General features: G+C 36.5%; 1 protein-coding gene across 1 annotated transcript; it reads right to left on the minus strand.

Moving 5' to 3' along the window:
- Positions 1 to 442: 442 nt before the first annotated feature.
- Positions 443 to 20,239, minus strand: LOC145981389 (uncharacterized). The gene is made up of 3 exons (XM_083114628.1): positions 19,899 to 20,239; positions 6,205 to 7,348; positions 443 to 457 (listed from the first exon to the last, which is right to left on the minus strand). The coding sequence occupies exons 1-3, from the start codon at positions 20,237 to 20,239 to the stop codon at positions 443 to 445; spliced, it is 1,500 nt and encodes a 499-aa protein (XP_082970754.1).
- Between the last annotated feature and the right edge of the window lie 427 nt (positions 20,240 to 20,666).

Below are 20,666 nucleotides of genomic sequence, written 5' to 3' on the forward strand. Positions count from 1 at the left end.
ACGTGAGGACAAGGGGCTGAGTGGATCAGGATATTAGTGCTGGGGTTGTGGGGTTTTGGTCTGATACTGAGGAAGGATTCCATGGAGCGGAGGTCATGGGAGTGAGGTATGTTGGTGTAGAGCAAAATGGGCCGCTTGTAAGGGTGTGTGACGCATGTCACCACCCAGGGCTTTGCGCTTCCATCATTATTGATCATTTTTCGTGCAAGCGCAATTGCCCTCGAACAGAAGAGAAACAATTGTTGTTAAAAGAAAAAATGTGTGATAACAAAGCTCTATTTCTGGTAACGGACAACTGTGTCCTGTTTTCATGTCAAACCACCAGTGAATATTTGCCGATAAGGAACAACGACCCATTTGTAACTCCAACTTTCCCTGATTTCCTGCCTAATGTTCAACCATCATAATATGGTTATTTGTCTGGAAACAGGCCCAACAAATTTTAGGGTGTGCCGCTCTGCGAAAAGACAAAAACAAGAGTTAGCATCAAAGATTTGAAGGTCCGTTGTGCTCTTTGCTACAACTCCTCATGTTTACAACCGCAACTGGGTGTTTTTAATGGCAAGATGAAACCGTCTACTGAGAGTTTGATACTCCATTAGTGCAAAGCACGTAAGGCTTTTGTTTTTGAGAATTTGTAGTCAGCAGAAATTACGGGAAAGTTATTTTATATTAAAGAAATAAATTTAATCGTACCTATTACTGTGAAGAGGGATCCCACGAAGTCTACTGGTTAGCTGTCTAGAGTATGGTGCGAGTGGCCTGCCCAGGTTCGATTCCCAGTACGAACACTCAAAATTTCGGTATTAACTAGCATCATTTGAAAAGAAGCAATAGCGGACTCGTGTCTCGACTCTCGAAAGCCAGAAAATAGCAGCGATGGGTTTCGATGGCCTCACCAAGGTTCACCCAAAGAAAAGTGAATGGGCAGGCTGTGCCCCTAAGATGGCTCCTGCGCCACGGATTTGTTTGTAGCAGCAATACTGTGAAGAATTTCTAAATTATAGAAAAGTTCAGTTCATTTGTCCCACTCCAGTTATTCATTTTTTAAATTCCTACTATTCAAGTATCAAATTCTCAAAAATACACTCACTCGAAACCTGGAGTGGTCTTGGATGTTCCTTCGTGAGTGTCCCTTCTTCAATTTTTATAAGCTTCATTCATGCTCATCGTTACGATTTAACTAAAGAGGCAGAAAAGTGACATAAAATAAGAAAAATGACCATAACTATAGTTTGAGAGCAGTCCCATTGCTGGCACAATCAATAATTTGCCTGTCACTTTTATGCACTGAAATGTGACTACAGTATTTAATCAAACTTCAGTTTACAAGAATTCATTTTCATTGTGTTTTCGTTTGAGCTTTTCTGCATGTATAGTAATTTCCCGATTTTTTAGGCAAGCAATTCGCAACACAGGATTGGCGTCAATATTTAGTCTTTATTTGGTTATATTCCAAGCACTTCACATCGTAAATAGTGCTTGTATAGCACTCTCGTTAAAAATTGAACAGCATATTTGGAATTTGCCTCATCAAATTTGCTATCTCAATAATTTTTCGCAACTTCTCGTCGGAAGGAAACAAGTAGAAACAGTATCAGTTTTTTAATATTGCGTTTTACTGTACTTGATGACAGACAATATTTAAGACTCAAACTTAGATATGAAATGAGAATCATAAAGAACACACGAATTAAACAAAAAAAATTACACAAAATTATTTCACTATCTAATCAGGGCTGTACTGTGTTTTCTTATGCGCCCCCCCCACCCATCTGACATCAAACTTTACAACTCCATCCATTTCAAAAAAGGGGCTTCAGAAACAGGTTTCACAGGGCAGGTGGTGTGCAGGTAAAAGGACCTTGGGTCGGCATATTCCCCCGCAGATGAAATGGAAGTAAAGATCTGGAGATACGAGTGCCTTACTTACATTGCCTCTCACACCCTCCCAGAGAAGGAACGTCTCCAGATTTTACAACTGTGCCGAAGTGTTAACAAATTTCAAGTCATTCATGTTTGACATAGTAGTGTGTATGGTCTCCATTTAAAATTTCGCCATGATAAACGGAAATAATGTAGATACACTTAACGTCAAGGATTCTATGTAGTGTTAGTGTTGATGGTGGTGTAACGGAGTGTGTTCGTGATAGAGTCCAAGTCGTGTGTAGCAGTGGCAGCAATGACCTTAAATGTAGCTCATCTGTGAACCAGGTGTAAAATATAAGAACTAACTGCGAGGAGTAGTATGTTTCATGTTCATCTTCTGACCCAGGTGACAGATCGTCTCTGCTGTTAGATCCAGGTAAGTGGCCATTAGTTTTAAACAGTTCAGAATTTGATTCTGATCAATCAATCAATCAATCAATCAATCAATATGATGTACCCCTAGTATGACTTTCATTATATTTAATTGCAAAACCAGAAATGTTCAATATCATATTGTTACTTTAAATAAAAAGTTGCAATATTGGTTGTTTGGTTGATTTGGTGTTTCAAGTCCCTTTGTGCACAGTAAGGCTAATTCGGACTGGACCTACAGTTTAAAGTGGGATCCGAACCACTATGTGCCTCCACCTGATACCAAACCTGGGACCCCTTGATTACAAGGTGACGACGCTAGCATTTCGCCATTGGGGAGGACCCAGTAGCAATATTTAATCATAACCAATAACATAATTGTAATTCTTTTCTTTTCTTTTCATTAAATTTTGACACTGTAGTGAATTTTCATTTTTTCATCAAAATAATATTTATCATATTTCATTCTTTGTCTTTTTTCTCCTTTGTATATTTCTTAAACATTTCCAGCATAAAACAAACAATATAGCAAATATTTTTGATACAAATATTTGGAATACTACCTACTTTGATTATGATTTCAGTAATTTTGGATATGTTTAAGTATGTCAAAATAAGATACAAATGCAGGCTATGTCAGATTAGTTACTTAATTGAAAGCACCAGCATCCTATAAACTCATAAAAAAATGCACACAAACTATATTTTTTTCTAGCGCGGTGTCCCCTGGAACGCAAGTCCTTAGGTGAATGTCTGAGTTGCCACCCCCTAGGGTGGCTGTCATGATCCCCTTTCCGTATTTAGTGCCTTTTTTGGGCAGAAAAAATACATAACAACAAAGGTAAATTTACAGTCCATGGCTGCGAACACACAGGATGAAATATTTTCTTTCTATGGCTTGTATCGCTAAAATAAAGTCTGAATCAGCAGTCATTAAGGAAAACTGGTTTTGACAAATATTAAATTTTATTGATGCTAAACAGTGATACTGCGAATCCGCACTACAATAAGTAATAATTACACAATTCTAACAACCAGGTTGGTGTTAGAGAAGAACTTTACGAGAAACAGATGTGGTTGATATTTTAACATTACATAATACAAGGGCCTTGCGGATATAGTTCGCACAGGGCCTCACGTTCCCTAACGGTGTCCCTAAGAGGGAAGTTACTTAAATGGTGGCTAGGTGCCTGTAGGCAATGGTGGGAGGATGTTTATTTTCTTAAGTAAGTGGTTGGTATCACGGGGGTAAAGGCAGAGCTTTTACAAGATTTGGAAGTTGGAGATGACAAAGGCTGAGATTCTTTCTGTGGGTGTGTTGTAGTTGTAGCTGATGGGTTGGCCAGGGAGGCTACTATTGTGAATTTTGGGCAGTATGTAAAAAGTGGAGGTGTTGGGTTTTTTGGAATGAGAATGGCTATGGTGGAGGTTCTGAGGCCTCGGGGGGGGGGGGGGGGGGAGGGGGCTCAGGTGTGGATGAAGTCCTGGATTTCGCCCAATCTCTTCTCCAATTTACAAAACTTCCACAAACATTTTTCATTCAGGAATTTTTCTCAATAATTATCTTATGGTTATTAAAGTGGCAGATGGTATACAAAGCCAGACCTCTGACTCACGGTATTCCAAAACAATATAACTTAATCACAAGCACTTCTAACTTACATGAGAAAGATTCATGTTCATTAAATCTTAAACTTATTTAGTCAGTAAATTTCCCAATGATCCATGATGGATTCCATTGATGAAACATGGAATGTGCAGATAAATATATAACGTTATTACTCCAAATAGAGATTTCTTTATTTGGCATTGTAATGGTGGTTTATAGTTATTAAACATCACGATATATTTGAAAAAAAAAAAAACAATTCTAGCACGGTGTTTGTAGTTGAACTACAGGCATTTTGTAAAGCTGCTATTCTCAGCTGATGCTAAAGTGTTGGTTTGCCACATTAACGATTTCTGGACTTAGAAATATTTTAGAGCAGTAAGATCGTTATTGAGAAGTGGATATCAGCAAATCTGATTGATTGATTTGTTTTAGTTTACTTCGCTTTTTTGCCACTTTTGGATAATATGTGAAGATGGTAATGAGAGATGATATGAAGATATTGATGAATGGACACTTACAAACATTCATGCCCTGGCCAGGATTCAAACCTGGGTTGATAACCATTCTGGCAGGGGGGGGGGGGGCTGGCATGAGCAGGTCTGGAATGCCAGTCTAGAATGAGTTTACTCCTATCGGTTATGTGTGTCACAGCAATCCAGTAAAGTAAAGGAGCTATTGAGTCTGCAACTTCTCTCCACTATGAAATCTTTTATTAACATTTATTTATTGCAAGCCAGATAGATGCTATAACACACACAGCATGTCCGTAGTATGATTCCTTGAATGTCTTGGAAGAATTGGCATTTGTTGTGAATGATTTGTTACATGCTCAGTACAAACATGGCCTCTCACCTGCATGAATTGCAGGAAGTTATCTTAGATATCTCTTTGTGTAAATGATTTCTTACAAGTTGAACACAAAAAGCAATTCTCTCCAGAATGAATTTTCAAATGTTGTCAAAGAACAACTTTCCGTGCAAATGATTCGTTACACGTTGAAAGCTCATAGGGTCTATCTCCAGTATGAATTATTGAATGTTGTCTAAGAACTCCTTTCCTCACAAATGATATGTTAAAATGTTTTCTAAGATCTTGTTTCCGTGAAAATGATTTGTTACAAGTTGAACACACATAAGGTTTATCTGCAGTATGAATTATTGAATGTCGTGTAAGATTTACTTTCCATGCAAATGATTTGTTACAAGTTGAACACACATGGGGTTTATTTCCAGTATGAATAATTGAATGTTGTCTAAGGTCTTGTTTCCGTGAAAATTATTTGTTACAAGTTGAACACACATAGGATTTATCTGCAGTATGAATTACTAAATGTCGTTTAAGAATTCTTTTGCTTGCCAATGATTTGTTACAAGTTGAACACACATAAGGTTTATCTACAGTATGAATTACTAAATGTCGTCTAAGAATTTCTTTCCTTGCAAATGATTTGTTACAAGTTGAACACACATGGGGTTTATTTCCAGTATGAATAATTGAATGTTGTCTAAGGTCTTGTTTCCGTGAAAATGATTTGTTACAAGTTGAACACACATAAGGTTTATCTGCAGTATGAATTATTGAATGTCGTGTAAGATTTCCTTTACATGTAAAAGATTTGTTACAAGTTGAACACACATAAGGTTTATCTGCAGTATGAATTACTAAATGTCGTCTAAGATTTCCTTTCCATGCAAATGATTTGTTACAAGTTGAACACACATAGGGTTTATTTCCAGTATGAATAATTGAATGTTCTCTAAGCTGTTGTTTCAGTGTAAATGATTTGTTACAAGTTGAACACACATAGGGTTTATCTGCAGTATGAATTACTAAATGTCGTCTAAGAATTCCTTTCCATGCAAATGATTTGTCACAAGTTGAACACACATAGGGTTTATTTCCAGTATGAATAATTGAATGTTCTCTAAGCTCTTGTGCCCGACCCTGTGGCCGAGCGGTTAGCACATCGCGCTGCGACGCCAAGGGTCCCGGGTTCGAATCCTGGTCAGGCTTGGTTGTTTGTGAATGTCCATTCATCAATTTCATCCTTTCATCACTCATCCTCATCTTCGCAAATTAGCCACGAGGCACAAAACGCGAAGTAAAATAAACTAAATCAATCAATCAATCAATCTAAGCTCTTGTTTCCGTGTAAATGATTTGTTACAAGTTGAACACACATATGATTTATCTGCAGTATGAGTTACTAAATGTCGTCTAAGATATTCCTTATTTGCAAATGATTTGTTACAAGTTGAACACACATAGGGTTTATCTGCAGTATGAATTACTAAATGTTGTTTAAGATTTCTTTTGCTTGCAAATGATTTGTTACACGTTGAACACAGATGGGGTTTACTTCCAGTATGAATAACTGAATGCCTTCTAAGGTTCCCTCTATGTGCAAATGATTTGTTACAAGTGGAACACACATAGGGTTTACTTCCAGTATGAATAATTGAATGTGCTCTAAGGTCTTGTTTCCGTGCAAATGATTTGTTACAAGTTGAACACATATAGGGTTTACTTCCAGTATGAATAATTGAATGTCCTCTAAGGTCATGTTTCCGTGCAAATGATTTGTCACAAGTTAAACACACAAAGGATTTATCTGCAGTATGTGATACTAAATGTTGTCTAAGATATACCTTTTGTGCAAATGATTTGTTACACGTTGAACACACATGGGGATTATTTCCAGTATGAATAATTGAATGTTCTCTAAGGTCTTGTTTCCGTGTAAATGATTTGTTACAAGTTGAACACACGTAGGATTTATCTGCAGTATGAGTTACTAAATGTCGTCTAAGATATTCCTTATGTGCAAATGATTTCTTACACGTCGAACACACATGAGGTTCACTTCCAGTATGAATAATTGAATGCTGTCTAAGGTTTTCTCTCTGTGCAAATGATTTGTTACACGTTGAACACACGTGGGGTTTATTTCCAGTATGAATAATTGAGTGTCGTCTAAGGTGGTGTTTCAGTGAAAATGATTTGTTACAAGTTGAACACACATAGGGTTTATCTGCAGTATGTGATACTAAATGTCGTCTATGATTTTCCTCAGGTGTAAATGATTTCTTACAGGTTGAACACACAAAAGATTTTTCACTACTGTGCTTTCGCATGTGAACCACAAGTTCACATTTGTGAACAAACAAATTGCTGCCATCTTTGCAAACAGTAAAGTTTGAAGATTTAATATATTCTGTTTCCCTTGTAGATGCTAAATTAGTTTCACTAATCTTTGTCCCAGAGCAGAGTGTTGTAGGCAGTTTTGAGCTGCATATAGGAGATTTAATTGGTAGTGATTGGGATCCAGAGTTCTTATTTGCACCAAAGTTCGTCTCTCTAAGATATGGATCCTTATCACTATCCATTTTTATCTGTTGAAATTCACTTCTAATTGATGGACATTCCAGTGATAACCTGAAAGAAGACAGACATGTAAGAAAATTTAAACACGAATATTTCAGAAAAATGAGATACATTTGACATACTCAGCTTTAAACAATTTACTACAGTTTTCTCTAAGCATATTACCAATTAGCTACTACACTGCATTTGCTCTAATGTTTGATATGCTACTAGTGAAGAATAAAACATTAATTACAAGTAATAGTACTCCTTGTGAAACAATAAAAGTAACTTCAAGTACTGTGTACCAGTGATTAGAACACTACATTTTAAAAGTAGTTTTGCTGCAGCTCTGGCTACTCATCCAAAAATGTAGCTTCGCTACAGCTAGAGGTACATTTCCCAAAAAGCAGCTCGCTACGCTATTCATGTGCACTACTCCCTACTTTTATGCTACTTCTGCATAAGAAAAAAACTTGAAACAATCACCGGGTATTCAAAAGATCCTCCTAGTATGGTAGCGGTACTTACTGGAAAATAGATAGTTATTTATCATAATTCCCGTAATTCGTTACACGTTTGCTCTAACATTGCAGATAGCGGGGGGGGATGATTCTTTGGTACAGTTAAATGAGAAACATGTGGAGCAATGCTTTACGTAAGTTTCTTGTTGGGAATGCTTCCCTGAAGACACAATGGAAATTTTGTCACCTTGTAATGAAAGGTTCGATACCTGGCAGAGGCACTAGTGATTCGGATTCAGTCTTGATTAGCTTATCTGTGCATAAAGGGTACTCAAAACAAAAACTAGGAAAGAAGCCTGGTTGGGAGAATGGATACTCCTGCTCCTCCATTCCCCACACTGCTCATCATCATCATCATCATCATTCACCATTCTTCCTCATTCTCACAATTAGCCAAAAGTGGCAAAAGCGACTATATGTAACAGAATAACAAAATAAACAAATCATCCTCATTGTCATGATTGGCAAAATTGCAGAACATGTAGAAGAACAACGAAAATGTAGAAGAAATATATACATTTTGAAACTGTATATTAACTAAAGAAAATTATCGTTTCTGCGGAAAAGTCAAAAACTTGTACATACTTTTTACAATATCATAAACCATATTGAGGAAACTCATGTGTAAACCTGAGTGTTCTAAACGTATTGCAATTTTTAAATTTATGAACAAATATTATGATGAAAAATAATTGTAATTCCAGAAACTATATGTCTATCATTCTTGTAACAATAATAATTTCTTGCTAGTGAGATCCTATGTATTAACAATGATCAATGCTGTTACCGTAGCTACTGAGCAATGCTTTGTCATTGTCCATCCATTGATCACTTGTTTTTGCACTGCAAGATGTGTTTTACACAGTAATTGATGACATTTACCTGTCTCTTACAGAATGGATATCCACAGGATTTGTTCCTGGGGTGGTGCAAATTAGGCATTTTTCTCCCCAAAATAGTGATGCAGCTCAAAAAACGTAGCTGTTAGCCAGAATATATTCATATATGGCAGTTCAGTTTAGTTATCTGGATATTAAATTTATTCTATACTAATGAAATAAATTATAAAGTATAAATTGTAGTCTTTGATATCAAGATATTTTTAATCTAGATTATTTGTAGCTATTTCCATGTAATAGACTTTGTCTTTATGAACCTACTGCAGTAGTTCATGATAAATCTTGTGTGATATTTGGATTTTCCAGCTAAATGCATTACACTAGAATACATGAGCGTTGCTGAATAAAAACAGTTCATACATTCTGATTCTCTGTCACATAGGATCTTTCAACCTGACCTTTCTATTGCTCCACTGGTCTATTGTTTTTCATAAATTGTAAATAAACCACATACGATTTTCTCTTATCCCATAATAAACACATGACACAAATGAAATATATCAGATAGCTACATTTTAGAGCTAGTGTTAAACATGAAAACAATGATATGGAATTTTATTTCAAGTCAAACATATGCACTGCTTTTTGATTGAGATCTGCTATGTTGACAACATAATATTTGTTAGAAGCTTTAATAGAAAGCATTCATCTGCAACTGAAAGAAGTAGTGCAAAACTTTGTTCTATGTGATTCATTGAAAAAATAGTGATCATGATAATTGATGATAAGGTCCTAGAAAATATGATAATTGCGTTAGTAATTTATGTTTTTCTCTACATACTTATTAAAAATTATCTCCACTAGTAAGACTGTGTTTTAAAAATTCCATGATATTAATAGTGGTTTGCAAATTTGCATTGACTTCATATCCATAGGACACAATGGGTCTCTAGGTTACTTTCAGGAAGCTACGGGTGTGTGGTACAGAGACTTTTTGTCAGGATGAGATTGGCATGGAAAATCTGTGAAAATCTAGAATTATATAAGCTATTTTCTCTTAAGTGATTCTTTCTTGCACTTCTACAATGAAAACTAACAATTTCCAAGACTTAACATATGCATTGAGAATTAACCACTTTCAAAAATGGCCATTTGGAATATCCAGACAGTTCTGGATCCCAAAAATTCAGAAAATCACTACCCGAAGTCAGGACTGGGACTGGAAATATTTTTCCCGATCCTGGTACTGACTTTTTTAGAATCCCACACACACCTACAGGCAGCTGTACATTAGGAATTTTTGTTGATTTATAAAACATAGCAGTAACCATAAGAACTTCTCAAACACAAATTGCAAAATGCATTGTATTTGATGCAAACGATGTCTGCCTACTGAATGCTAATGGTGTACGTAATGTTCACTAGGACTTGCAATCACTATGTTTGTATATTTTTCACACTAGTAAATTTTTTTTCCTAGTTCACCAATGAGACAGTGTGGACACAATGGGTCCCATGCTTCCCTTCACACAGCTGTAAATTTTGGAGTCTATTGTTAATTTGAATAACATTTATTTGTGTTTCATGAAAATATTATGTACTTATGTATTAAAAATTGAAATTGCACAGTAAAAAGTCAAAGAAAAATGCATAGGAGATGCAGGATTGACTTTCAGAGGATGATATTTGAACTGAGGTATTAATTTTACCAACAATGACACTGCTTGAAGTGGTTCTGGGGTTCCAGAGGATGCCACAGTGGGGTGATGACATCATCAGTCAACCAGACTGACCATATTCCATTCCCCAAAAAACAAGGAAGAGTCAATAATTAAACAAATATTAGGTCAAATATGTTTTACACCTTTGGTATTTTAGGGTTTTAAACAATATGATTGTTCCCTCGAGCTGATCTCTTCTCCCCCAGAAAAATTGTCTTCTGCCTCTCATCAATGAATACCTAGGAGTGATGAGGAGGGGGTGGTAAAGTCAACTGAAGGGCGGTGCTGATCACATGATTCTAACTATCGCCATAGGACAATATAAAAAATGTGTGAAGTCCTACTTCTAAAACATTTTCATGCCATCATGGCAAACTTCAGTTCACATGGAATACATATATATATCTGTAACATGAAAGTTCTTAGTAGTACTAATTCATTGTTGTTATATGTTATTGTTCCCCATAATATTGTTTATATTTTTATTGCTATTTTATCTCAGAAACAAATTTTGGAATCATTAGTTATGAATGCAATCATATGTGATTTCAACATTACAGTCTCTATGTTTCTTTATGTAAATTTCACAATTTATTGTTCGCATCAATAATGTTTAATAACGTAATACTTTGGTGTTTGAAAGAATTGTCAATTTTATTCACGTATTGTGATTTTAAGGAGTCTGAGACCCAGTGGGTCACAGGACATACGGTGTTTGGCAATAACTGAATAACCAACAAAATATCACTTAACCTTTAAACAGCCAATGGATTATATATGACCCATGATGCCGATTACAACATTCACATGCTTTTAGGACCTTCATACTTGTATGTGAGGTTGTACACGCTGACAGATGCTGAGATAAGACTTTGAAATGTCTTGTGGAAATGACTTTGAAATGTCATTCATCCCATCTTTGCAAATTAGCCAAGAGGCACAAAACGCGAAGTAAAATAAACTAAATCAATCAATAAATCATCCAGTGAATAAATATCAGTCATTCTTTTGCTACACATGTACCAGAAATTAGTCAAAAAAACAAAGATGAAATTGAGTTTGAGATTTTGTTTAAGTCCACTTTTATGCACGGATAGGCTAATTAGGACTGGACCTACAGTTTAAAGTAGGATCCGAACCACCATGTGCCTCCACCTGGTACCAAACCTGGGACTTTTTGATAACAAGGAGACGTTGTTACCACTACACCATTGGGAAGACAAATACATTTTACAGAGTTTTATAATAAGGTTTGCTATGAATTTTTCAGTAAATAAAACTAGGTGCTCAAGATAAATAAAATATGGCCAGTTCCGTGGCAGAGTGTATTAATTCATATCCTTCGATCTCACCATAGAGTACCGTCATGAGCATCATTGTTCTTTGTGAGAGTCCCATCATCAATTTCGTTCAATCGTCTCTCCTAAATGCTACGTAAATGCTTCCAAAAATTTTTATAACAAATAGTACTTTACACGAAAGCATTTTATGGAACATTTCGGTTAGCTGTTTCAAATACAATATACAATACATACAACACGAAAGGCACGTCGAGTTACACTGTCGATGCTGAGTGCACGGTGTTTACAATTGAAAAAGCTAAAATATTCTTTCATAAGTGTACAGTAAATGTAGTAAAGTATGTATTTGATCAGTGCCAATTGTCGCTACCTAAAATCATTTAATATGAAACGATATTCCTCTCGGTTGAATAGTTATTGTCGTTCAAAAGCTTGAAGCTTAACATTGTTTACATCTCACGCGACCGTCATTACATTTGCACACTTGATAATGAAGTCGCTTCTGATTGGTTATGTTATGGAAATAGAGCAGGTTCTCTCCTTGAGAAATGCCTCGAAACATGCCATAACATTTCTCACTTTACACGGTAGCTTTTTGGTCATGGCATAAATGTTGAGAAAAATGCTTTTGTCTAAAGCGGGCCATAGAATTCATATAAAACAAATGAATTATGTAGAGTGTGCAGCAAATTCTTCTAGCAGGATGTGTCTTTAGTCTAAGTTAATTACACGTATTGTAACTGATATTGACTACTGAATAGTATATTACTGTTATATACATGCAGTAACATTTAATAATAATAATAATAATAATAATAATAATAGCAATTGTTATTATTAGTATTGTTATAATAATAATATCATCACATGTTGTTGTTGTTGTTGTTGTAATAACTAGCCATGAACTTTGTCTAAATGTTACCGATGTACATGGAACAACATTATTGATTGCTTGAAATTAAAATTTTGTATGCATCAGCACTTAGGCCATTTGCAACCATCACATTATACGGGGTCAAGCCCTCACAATGAACAACAAAAAAACACCATGCATGTCTCTAAAATCTCCTTACCCAGGGTATCAATTGAGGCTGTATTGGGGCAATCAGCACACATATGGGCAAAACACAGAACGACATGCAAGTATACAAAGGTAGCCTCCTCACTGGCTTAATGTAATGGCGTCGCCTTGTAATCAAGGGGCCCTGGGTTTGATACCCTGTGGAGGCATATAGTGGTTTCGATCCCACTTTAAACTGTAGGTCCACTCTGGATTAGCCTCTGTGCATAAATTGGACTTAAAAACAAAAACTGAAATCAAACAACCCTACAAAGGATTATTCTGGCTGTAGGTTCAGGCATCAGAGCCTCCTTGGCCTGCAAGATTGCAGCTGCCGAAGTAAAGTACGTGGAAATGAGGTTAACATTTGGGTGTGCTCAGAAGAACATCATAACATAGGTGCATATTGTTTAGTATTTATTACAGTCAAAATGTTTTCTTTCAAGGAAGTAAAAATCTGTAAACAGAAGACGAGCCAGAGAAGTACAAGGTGATTCAAAAATGCCGCCCCTTTTCAATTGGCTACTGCAAAGCCAACACTGGCCGGCGCACGCTGGCGGCAGTGAAGCGTATCCACGAATAGTGGGAGAATCAGTTGTGATGGAGAAGTGGAATGTGCAAGACCGTGTTCGCGCGGTAGAGCTGTTTATAAAAAGCAAGTCCATTGTGGCAACCCAACGAGCTTTCCGCCGACTAGGCCAGCGTAGAGACGCACCGGACAAACACACCATACGGCGCTGGGTAGCGAAATGGCACGAGGAGGGTTCTCGACGACCCCGAGCTGTAAGGACACAGGAACACATCAACCGTGTGCGGGATGACATCCAAAGAAGTCCACGAAGATCAGTGCGCCGCAGATCGCAAGCATTGCATATGACGTATGGCAGTTTACATCGCATTTTACACTTGGATTTACATACATGTGCGTATAAGGTGCAAGTAGTGCAAGCAATGACCGCAACCGACAAAGTGGCACGTGTTCAGTTTTGTGACACGTTTCTCGACATGTGGGCACATGATGCACGCATTGTCGACAACCTTCTGATGTCTGACGAGGCACACTTTTTGCTATCGGAGTCGGTCAACAAACAGAATTGCCGTTTCTGGGGTACAGAAAACCCGCGGCGATTGCTTCAGCATGAGTTGCACAGTCCCAAGTTAACTGTGTGGTGTGGGATCAGTACATCAGGAATCATCGGACCATACTTCTTTCGCGATGCCACTGGTGCCACATGTACTGTCAATTCAGAGCGTTATGTGACCATGCTCCAAGACTTTCTCGTGCCGGCACTCCAACGCCTTCCTCTGATCACATGGTTTCAACAGGACGGTGCAATGGCACACACAGCCCGTGTGTCCATTGCCAAATTGTGCGACCTTTTTCCCGGCCACCTCATCTCCCGATATGGCGACGTGGCTTGGCTGGCATGTTCGCCGGATCTGACGGCAGCTGATTTTTTCTTGTGGGTATACCTGAAGTCCCAGGTCTACGAAACCCGCCCAGGAACGATCCGGGAACTGGAGGCGAACATCCGCCGTGAAATCGCTGCTATTCCGGTTGCTATGCTGGAGAATACATTGCGGCGTAGCTTCGTGGTTCGGCTTCATGAGTGCTCCAACAACGGTGGTGCTCACCTGAGTGATGTTATATTCAAAACTTAAGTGAGACGTGATGTGATGTGACATTCACAACCTGATTGACATATCTTGTATCAAACTCCCATGTCTGTGCAACACTTCTGTCCTTGTAGCTTGCAATTATTCGCCTAAATAAAGTTATGCTCACCAATTGAAAAGGGGCGGCCTTTTTGGATCACCTTGTATATTACATGTGGGGGAAGTTCGTCCACCAAAAGACATAGACAGTTTGTACAATGCTGCCGCAAGAATAAATTTTGATTGAGTAAAAAGGTGCACGATTTAACAGATGTGTTGAGAAAATTTTACTAATATTAAGTCCTTAAGAAGACTAGAAGCAGATGCTCCATCCTACCACTTGTTTTCTTAAAGTCTTTGCTCATCAAAGCATGCTGAGAAATGCTTGATTAGAACACCCACAATTGAATAAATATTATCCATCAAGAAATGTGTTTCATGTGACAAAGAAGAATTATTTATGTCTCTGGAAATGTAGTCCATGCAGAGGAAATGTCAAGTGAGGCTCGCACTTCCTGTCGTGTCAATAGAATTATTGCCATAAGAATTTTTTCTACATGCTTGACACAAAAATCTATCCAGAGAAAGCAGGGAAGTATTGCAATATCAGTTCCGTGTATGCAAGATTATATAGTTTGAAAAAAATCTGAGCAATTTTTCCATACACAATGCTGTATCTATTTCTTAAAAGTTTAGTGTGGTCACATTTCTAGCCTAGGTAATTTAAATTGCAACTATCTAAAAGGTTCCAGGCAATGTTGCTAGGAAGTATGAGTATGCAAGTCATGTAAATCTCTTGATTTGATTGATTGATTTGGTGTTTTAAGTACACTTTATGCACAGAAAGGCTAATCAGGACTGGACCTACAATTTAAAGTTGGATTCGAACCACTATGTGCCTCCACTGGGTACTGAACCCAGTACCCCTTGCTTACAAGGTGATGATGCTACCACTGCGCCATCGAGGAGGCCACTTGTAAACCTCTTGAGATGATGGAGGCCAGACTTCGGCTTTGTATGTTTTGCAGTGAAGTTGCTAGCACATAACGCTACAGCCCCAGGGGTCCTGGGTTCAAATCCTGGCCTGGGCATGGGATGTTTGTGAGTGTCCATTCATCATAGCATCAATCACTCATCCCCATCTTCACAAATTAGCCAAAAGTGGGACAAGAAGCAAAGTAAAATAAAGCAATCAATCAATGTGTTTAGCAGCTTCATGAATAGAGTTCCCCTCTACCTTAGCCAAAATGTCCTTGTCTAACCAGTCTTAAAGATAGGCAGGTGCATGGGAATGGTATATCCCCAATGCTAGCAAAATATTGATATTATTTCTTCTCGCTTATCTCAATTGCAGTCCCATGCAATTTCTTATCAACTCTCAGCTAACCAACTTGAGTAAGTGCTTCCCTGAATCTTCATATTCTCTTATATTTGCAGACTTTGTTACACAAAACACAAATCTTGATATAAATTATATATTCGTCTGTGAGTGTCCATTTCAAGCATTTCTCAGCATGCTTTGATGAGCAAGGACTTTAAGAAAACAGGTGATAGGATGAAGAATCTGCTTCTAGTCTTCTTAAGGACTTGATATTAGTAAAATTGCCACGAAAATTTTCATCCGATAAATCACACATCTTTTATCTCTATCAATATGTCTGCTCACAGCAGCATTGCACAAAACTGTCTATGTCTTTTGGTAGATGTATTCCCACACCCTTGTAATATACTTCTCTGGTCAGTCTTCTGTTTTTACAGATTTGTACTTTCTTGAAAGAAAACATTTTGACTGTAATTAATAATAGAGTAAACACCCAAATGTTAACCTCATTTCCACGTACTTCACCTCGGCAACTGGAATCTGCAAACTGCAATCTGATGTCTGAACCTACGGCCAGCATAATCCTTTGTAGGGTTGTTTGATTTCAGTTTTTGTTTTTAAATTCACTTTATGCACAGATAGGCTAATTTGGAGTGGACCTACAATTTAAAGTGGGATTGAAACCACTATGTGCCTAGACAGGTTATCGAAACTAGGGCCCCTTGATTACAAGGCAACGCTATTACATTAAGCCAGCAAGGAGGCTACCTTTGAATGGTTGCATGTTGTCCTGTGTTTTGCCCATATGTGTGCTGAGTGCCCCAATACAGCCTCGATTGATACCCTGGGTAAGGAGATTTTAGAGACATGCAAGGGTGATTTTTTGTACATTGTAAGGACTTGTCCCCGTATAATGTGATGGTTGCAAATGGCCTAAGTGCTGACGCATGCAAAATTTTAATTTCAATTAATCAATAACGTTATTCCATGAACATCGGTAATATTTAAATATTGATTGATTGATTTTTGTTTATTTTACTTCGTGTTTTGTGCCTCTTGGCTAATTTGCGAAGATGGAGATGAGTGATGAAATGATAAAACTGATGAATAGACATTCACAAACTACCAAGCCCAAGCGGGATTCGAACCTGGGGCCCTGGGAGTTGCAGTGCGATGTGCTAACTGCTCGGCCTCAGGGTCCGGCTAACATTGAAACAAGATTGATGGCTAGTTAGTACAATAACAACAACAAACAATCATGATAATAATAATAACAGTTATTATTATAACAATACTAACAAAAACAATTACTAATGTTATTTTTATGAAATGTTATTGCATGTATATAACAGTAATATACTATTCAATAGTCAACACCAGTTGCAATATGTGTAATTAAATAGGACTAAGGACATATCCTGCTAGAAGAATTTGATGCACACTCTTCAAAATTCATTGAATTTATATGAATTCTAAGGTGACAACCAACAAGTGTAATATGTCAAATTAAAGATAAGTGGTTACGCTACAATGTTTGTTTAGAACATTTTCTTCTCAGGTGCCTAGATTATAAAATAATTAATGATTAATATAATATTAACAGTAAAAAATACGAATTTGTTTTACTAATCTGTGAATAACTTCTTAATGGTTGCTCCTATCAAAAAACCAGAGGTAACATTAAATATAGAACACATATTAACCCTTCATTTGTAAAAAAAAACATCATTGAAATCAGACCATTGGTTTCAGAGATAGTTGCTTTTGAAATGTCAACATCCGCCATTTCTATTAGTTCCCACTTTGAGATGGCAATCATTGTTTTTTGGTATCCTTACACCCATATAACTGTCGCATAAAGGAAAATTAGTACCCCCAAATTATGCCGAATTATTGATTTTGGCCACTTGCTTGATTAATTGTTCACAAGAAAATGTTTTTCATGAAACTGATGATTACAAAAATAATTAAAAGTTTGTTGTAAATTTGATATAAGTTTCTGTTGATTGTTATATAAGATATTATTTGATAAAAAAAAAGTAAGAATTGCAGTTTGCCAATTTTGAATCTTCTAACAATTTTCTGGAATGAAGGTCTCTGTGCATAGCAAGTATCCAATAGGGATGTGTTATGCATAGTTGGTGCCTCCCTGATGGCACTGTGGTAGTGTTGTCACCTAGAAATCAAGGGGTCCTGGGTTCGATACTTGGTGGAGGCACGTGGTTTGGATTCCACTTTAAATTGTAGGTCCAGTCCCAATTAGCTTGACTGTGCATAAAGTGGACTGAAAACAGCAAATCAACCAACCAACTAAGAATAGTAGATATTGCATCTGTAGTATACTGCATCCCCTTTACCTTACAGTTAATGCCTCAGAATAAAATACATCAACCTGCCTCTTTCACATTTTCTCTATAGGTTGTAGAAAAACATTTTTTTTTTTTATAATCATGCCACGAATTATCAATCAAATTCAGAAATTTTCCTCTTTCTGCGCAAACTTAATGGTTATATCTTGCAGGTAGAGCAAAACCTGATTCAGTGTTTCAAATTTTACATAAATTTGTGATTTCAAATCGAGCATGCAGAATCGTAAACATTTTCCAAGATTCTTGATCCATTTTACTATTCCTTTTCGACTGCTTATTTTATTAGCAATTTTCGAGGCAGTCAACTACGTGTACAGATGTATTTTCTGCTATGCTGTTGCAGACATGAAATGTGCCATGTGGTAAATTAATGACACTCCACAAACTTATCTACACAAATGTGATCAGCAGACTTATATGTAAATACAAATTTATGTATGAAGCAGAAATCGGTTTCATTTTGTATTATCTTTGTGCATCATGGCATGAACACTCGAAAAATTCAGTTTCAATTTTCCATATTTATACACATATTAGGTTCTGGCTCATATTTTACTTATTTTAGGTATTTTTACATATTATTTCCATATTTCAGAACATTTCTCAACATATACTCCATATTCGTGCAATAACTACATGTCCTTGTGTAACTGAAAGAGTTGGGTAAATTTCTTGCAAATAAATATAGTATGTGACAAGCATTTTCCCATTCATTGAATTCCAGAGAATTCTCGCATTGCTTTTAAGCAAAATATCCTTTTATGTCCACACATGAAACCAAAAAATACATGGAAATTTCAATATTGATTGATTGATTTGGTGTTTTAAGTCCACTTTATGCACAGTAAGACTGATGCTAACAGAATTAAATCTAACACTTTTAACAAACATAGAATAAGTATCAGCAATCAAGCACTTTAACACATGTTATTCACCTTCACCAGAATTCATACCACAGTAAGTTCACTGATGTGAGAACAACAATCTAAAATACAACATATAATAAGTAATCCACCACATGCATTCCACATCACACGGAGTTGCCAGAGATTTCATGACCGCATAATACCATTCACTACTTTGTTATAATGCATATATGAAAACTAAAACAACAGAAAATACACATGTAAAAGAAAATTCAAAACAAAATGTTTCACTCTTGCAGGGGTATGGATGATCAACAGCATCATGCTACTTTTTCCCAGGCATCCATATTTTGTTTTTAAGAATGGGAGGGAGGGGGACTTGGAATCCATACTTCATTGTGTTCAATGTATAGAAAGTAGTTATGAATTAATGAAACATTCAACTTCAACAAATTTTTCAGTGAGAATGATGAATGTCAGATGTAGAAAAACCTTAAAATAATTCAGGTGCTAGCCCCTTTTTCTCAAGATCTGATTTTCTTTTCAAATGCAGTTGAAGAAAGCCATAAATCCAACTAAGATAATGTTACACATTTTTATATACCAGGTGGTCCAAAAGTCCCGGAATGGTCAAATATCATGAGAAATACACAGCGAATCGAAAAATGAAAAAAATACGTGTTTAATAAGTGAAAGAAAGCTATTATTCTGATTTAATTTTACATGTGATACAGATAACATAAACAATAAAAAAGAACACTGTACTTGTTATTTAAAAAAAAAGTAATGGAATTTTCCATAAGAACTCAAGATATTGTAAAAATATATATTTCTTTTAGAACTGAATTTGAAAATCTAAGTGACTGGTGAAAATTTTCAGACACTATGGCAACTGGGTGCCCTGTATTTTTCTACCCCTGATGAAAGTATTATGGTATTCATTTGAAAATACTCCATGCACTCACCTTTCTGTCTCTGCACCTAGACAGTCATCTTCAATTGGAAATTCACTCTTCACATCTTCAGATTCTACTTTAACTTTGTCACTCTCATTACTTTTGAACGCAACAGCACCATAATGTGCAATATCGTCACTCGTATCCAAATCCTTACTATCCTCTGGCAAAAATTCACTCATTCCAGCTAGAGAGTGCAAATATATGTGAAAGTAGCTACCAGCAACGTTCCCTGGTTCATCGACTTTCATTTGTTCCTCTTTTGGTTCAGATTTATTAACTGATGATAAAGATGGCTCCTCTTCACGAGGAGGGATATCTTGGGACTCACTCTTTATTGAACATATCATGAGGTCACGATCTAGCTTCAGTAGTGAGGGCAAAGCGACAGACTCCATCTGTGATGGTGAGGGTGAGGCACTTGAAATCTGAAAATATATTTTACACACAAACATCAGATGGTGTTGAAAGTGAAGACAAATTACAACAACACACACACTTTTGAAAGAGAAGATGTCAACTGGCAATCAAGCTGAGGATTTTAGAATTATGCATAACATTCATGGATTGCTTTCACTGTTTATCATGTACTTCCAGGGTGGATAAAAATCATTATTTTTATATAAAAATATGTAGCTGTTTTTTTAAATCAATATTTTTGAAAACCCCTTTTGAAATTAATTGCATGGCTTGTGGCACCATACATTAAAATATATGTTTTTTATATAGCAAGTCTTTATCTAGTAAATGACACTGTGAAATATTTGAACAATTTGA

The sequence above is a fragment of the Lepisma saccharinum genome, chromosome 29, assembly GCF_977018435.1.
Source record: "Lepisma saccharinum chromosome 29, izLepSacc3.1, whole genome shotgun sequence".
Classification (NCBI taxonomy): domain Eukaryota; kingdom Metazoa; phylum Arthropoda; class Insecta; order Zygentoma; family Lepismatidae; genus Lepisma; species Lepisma saccharinum.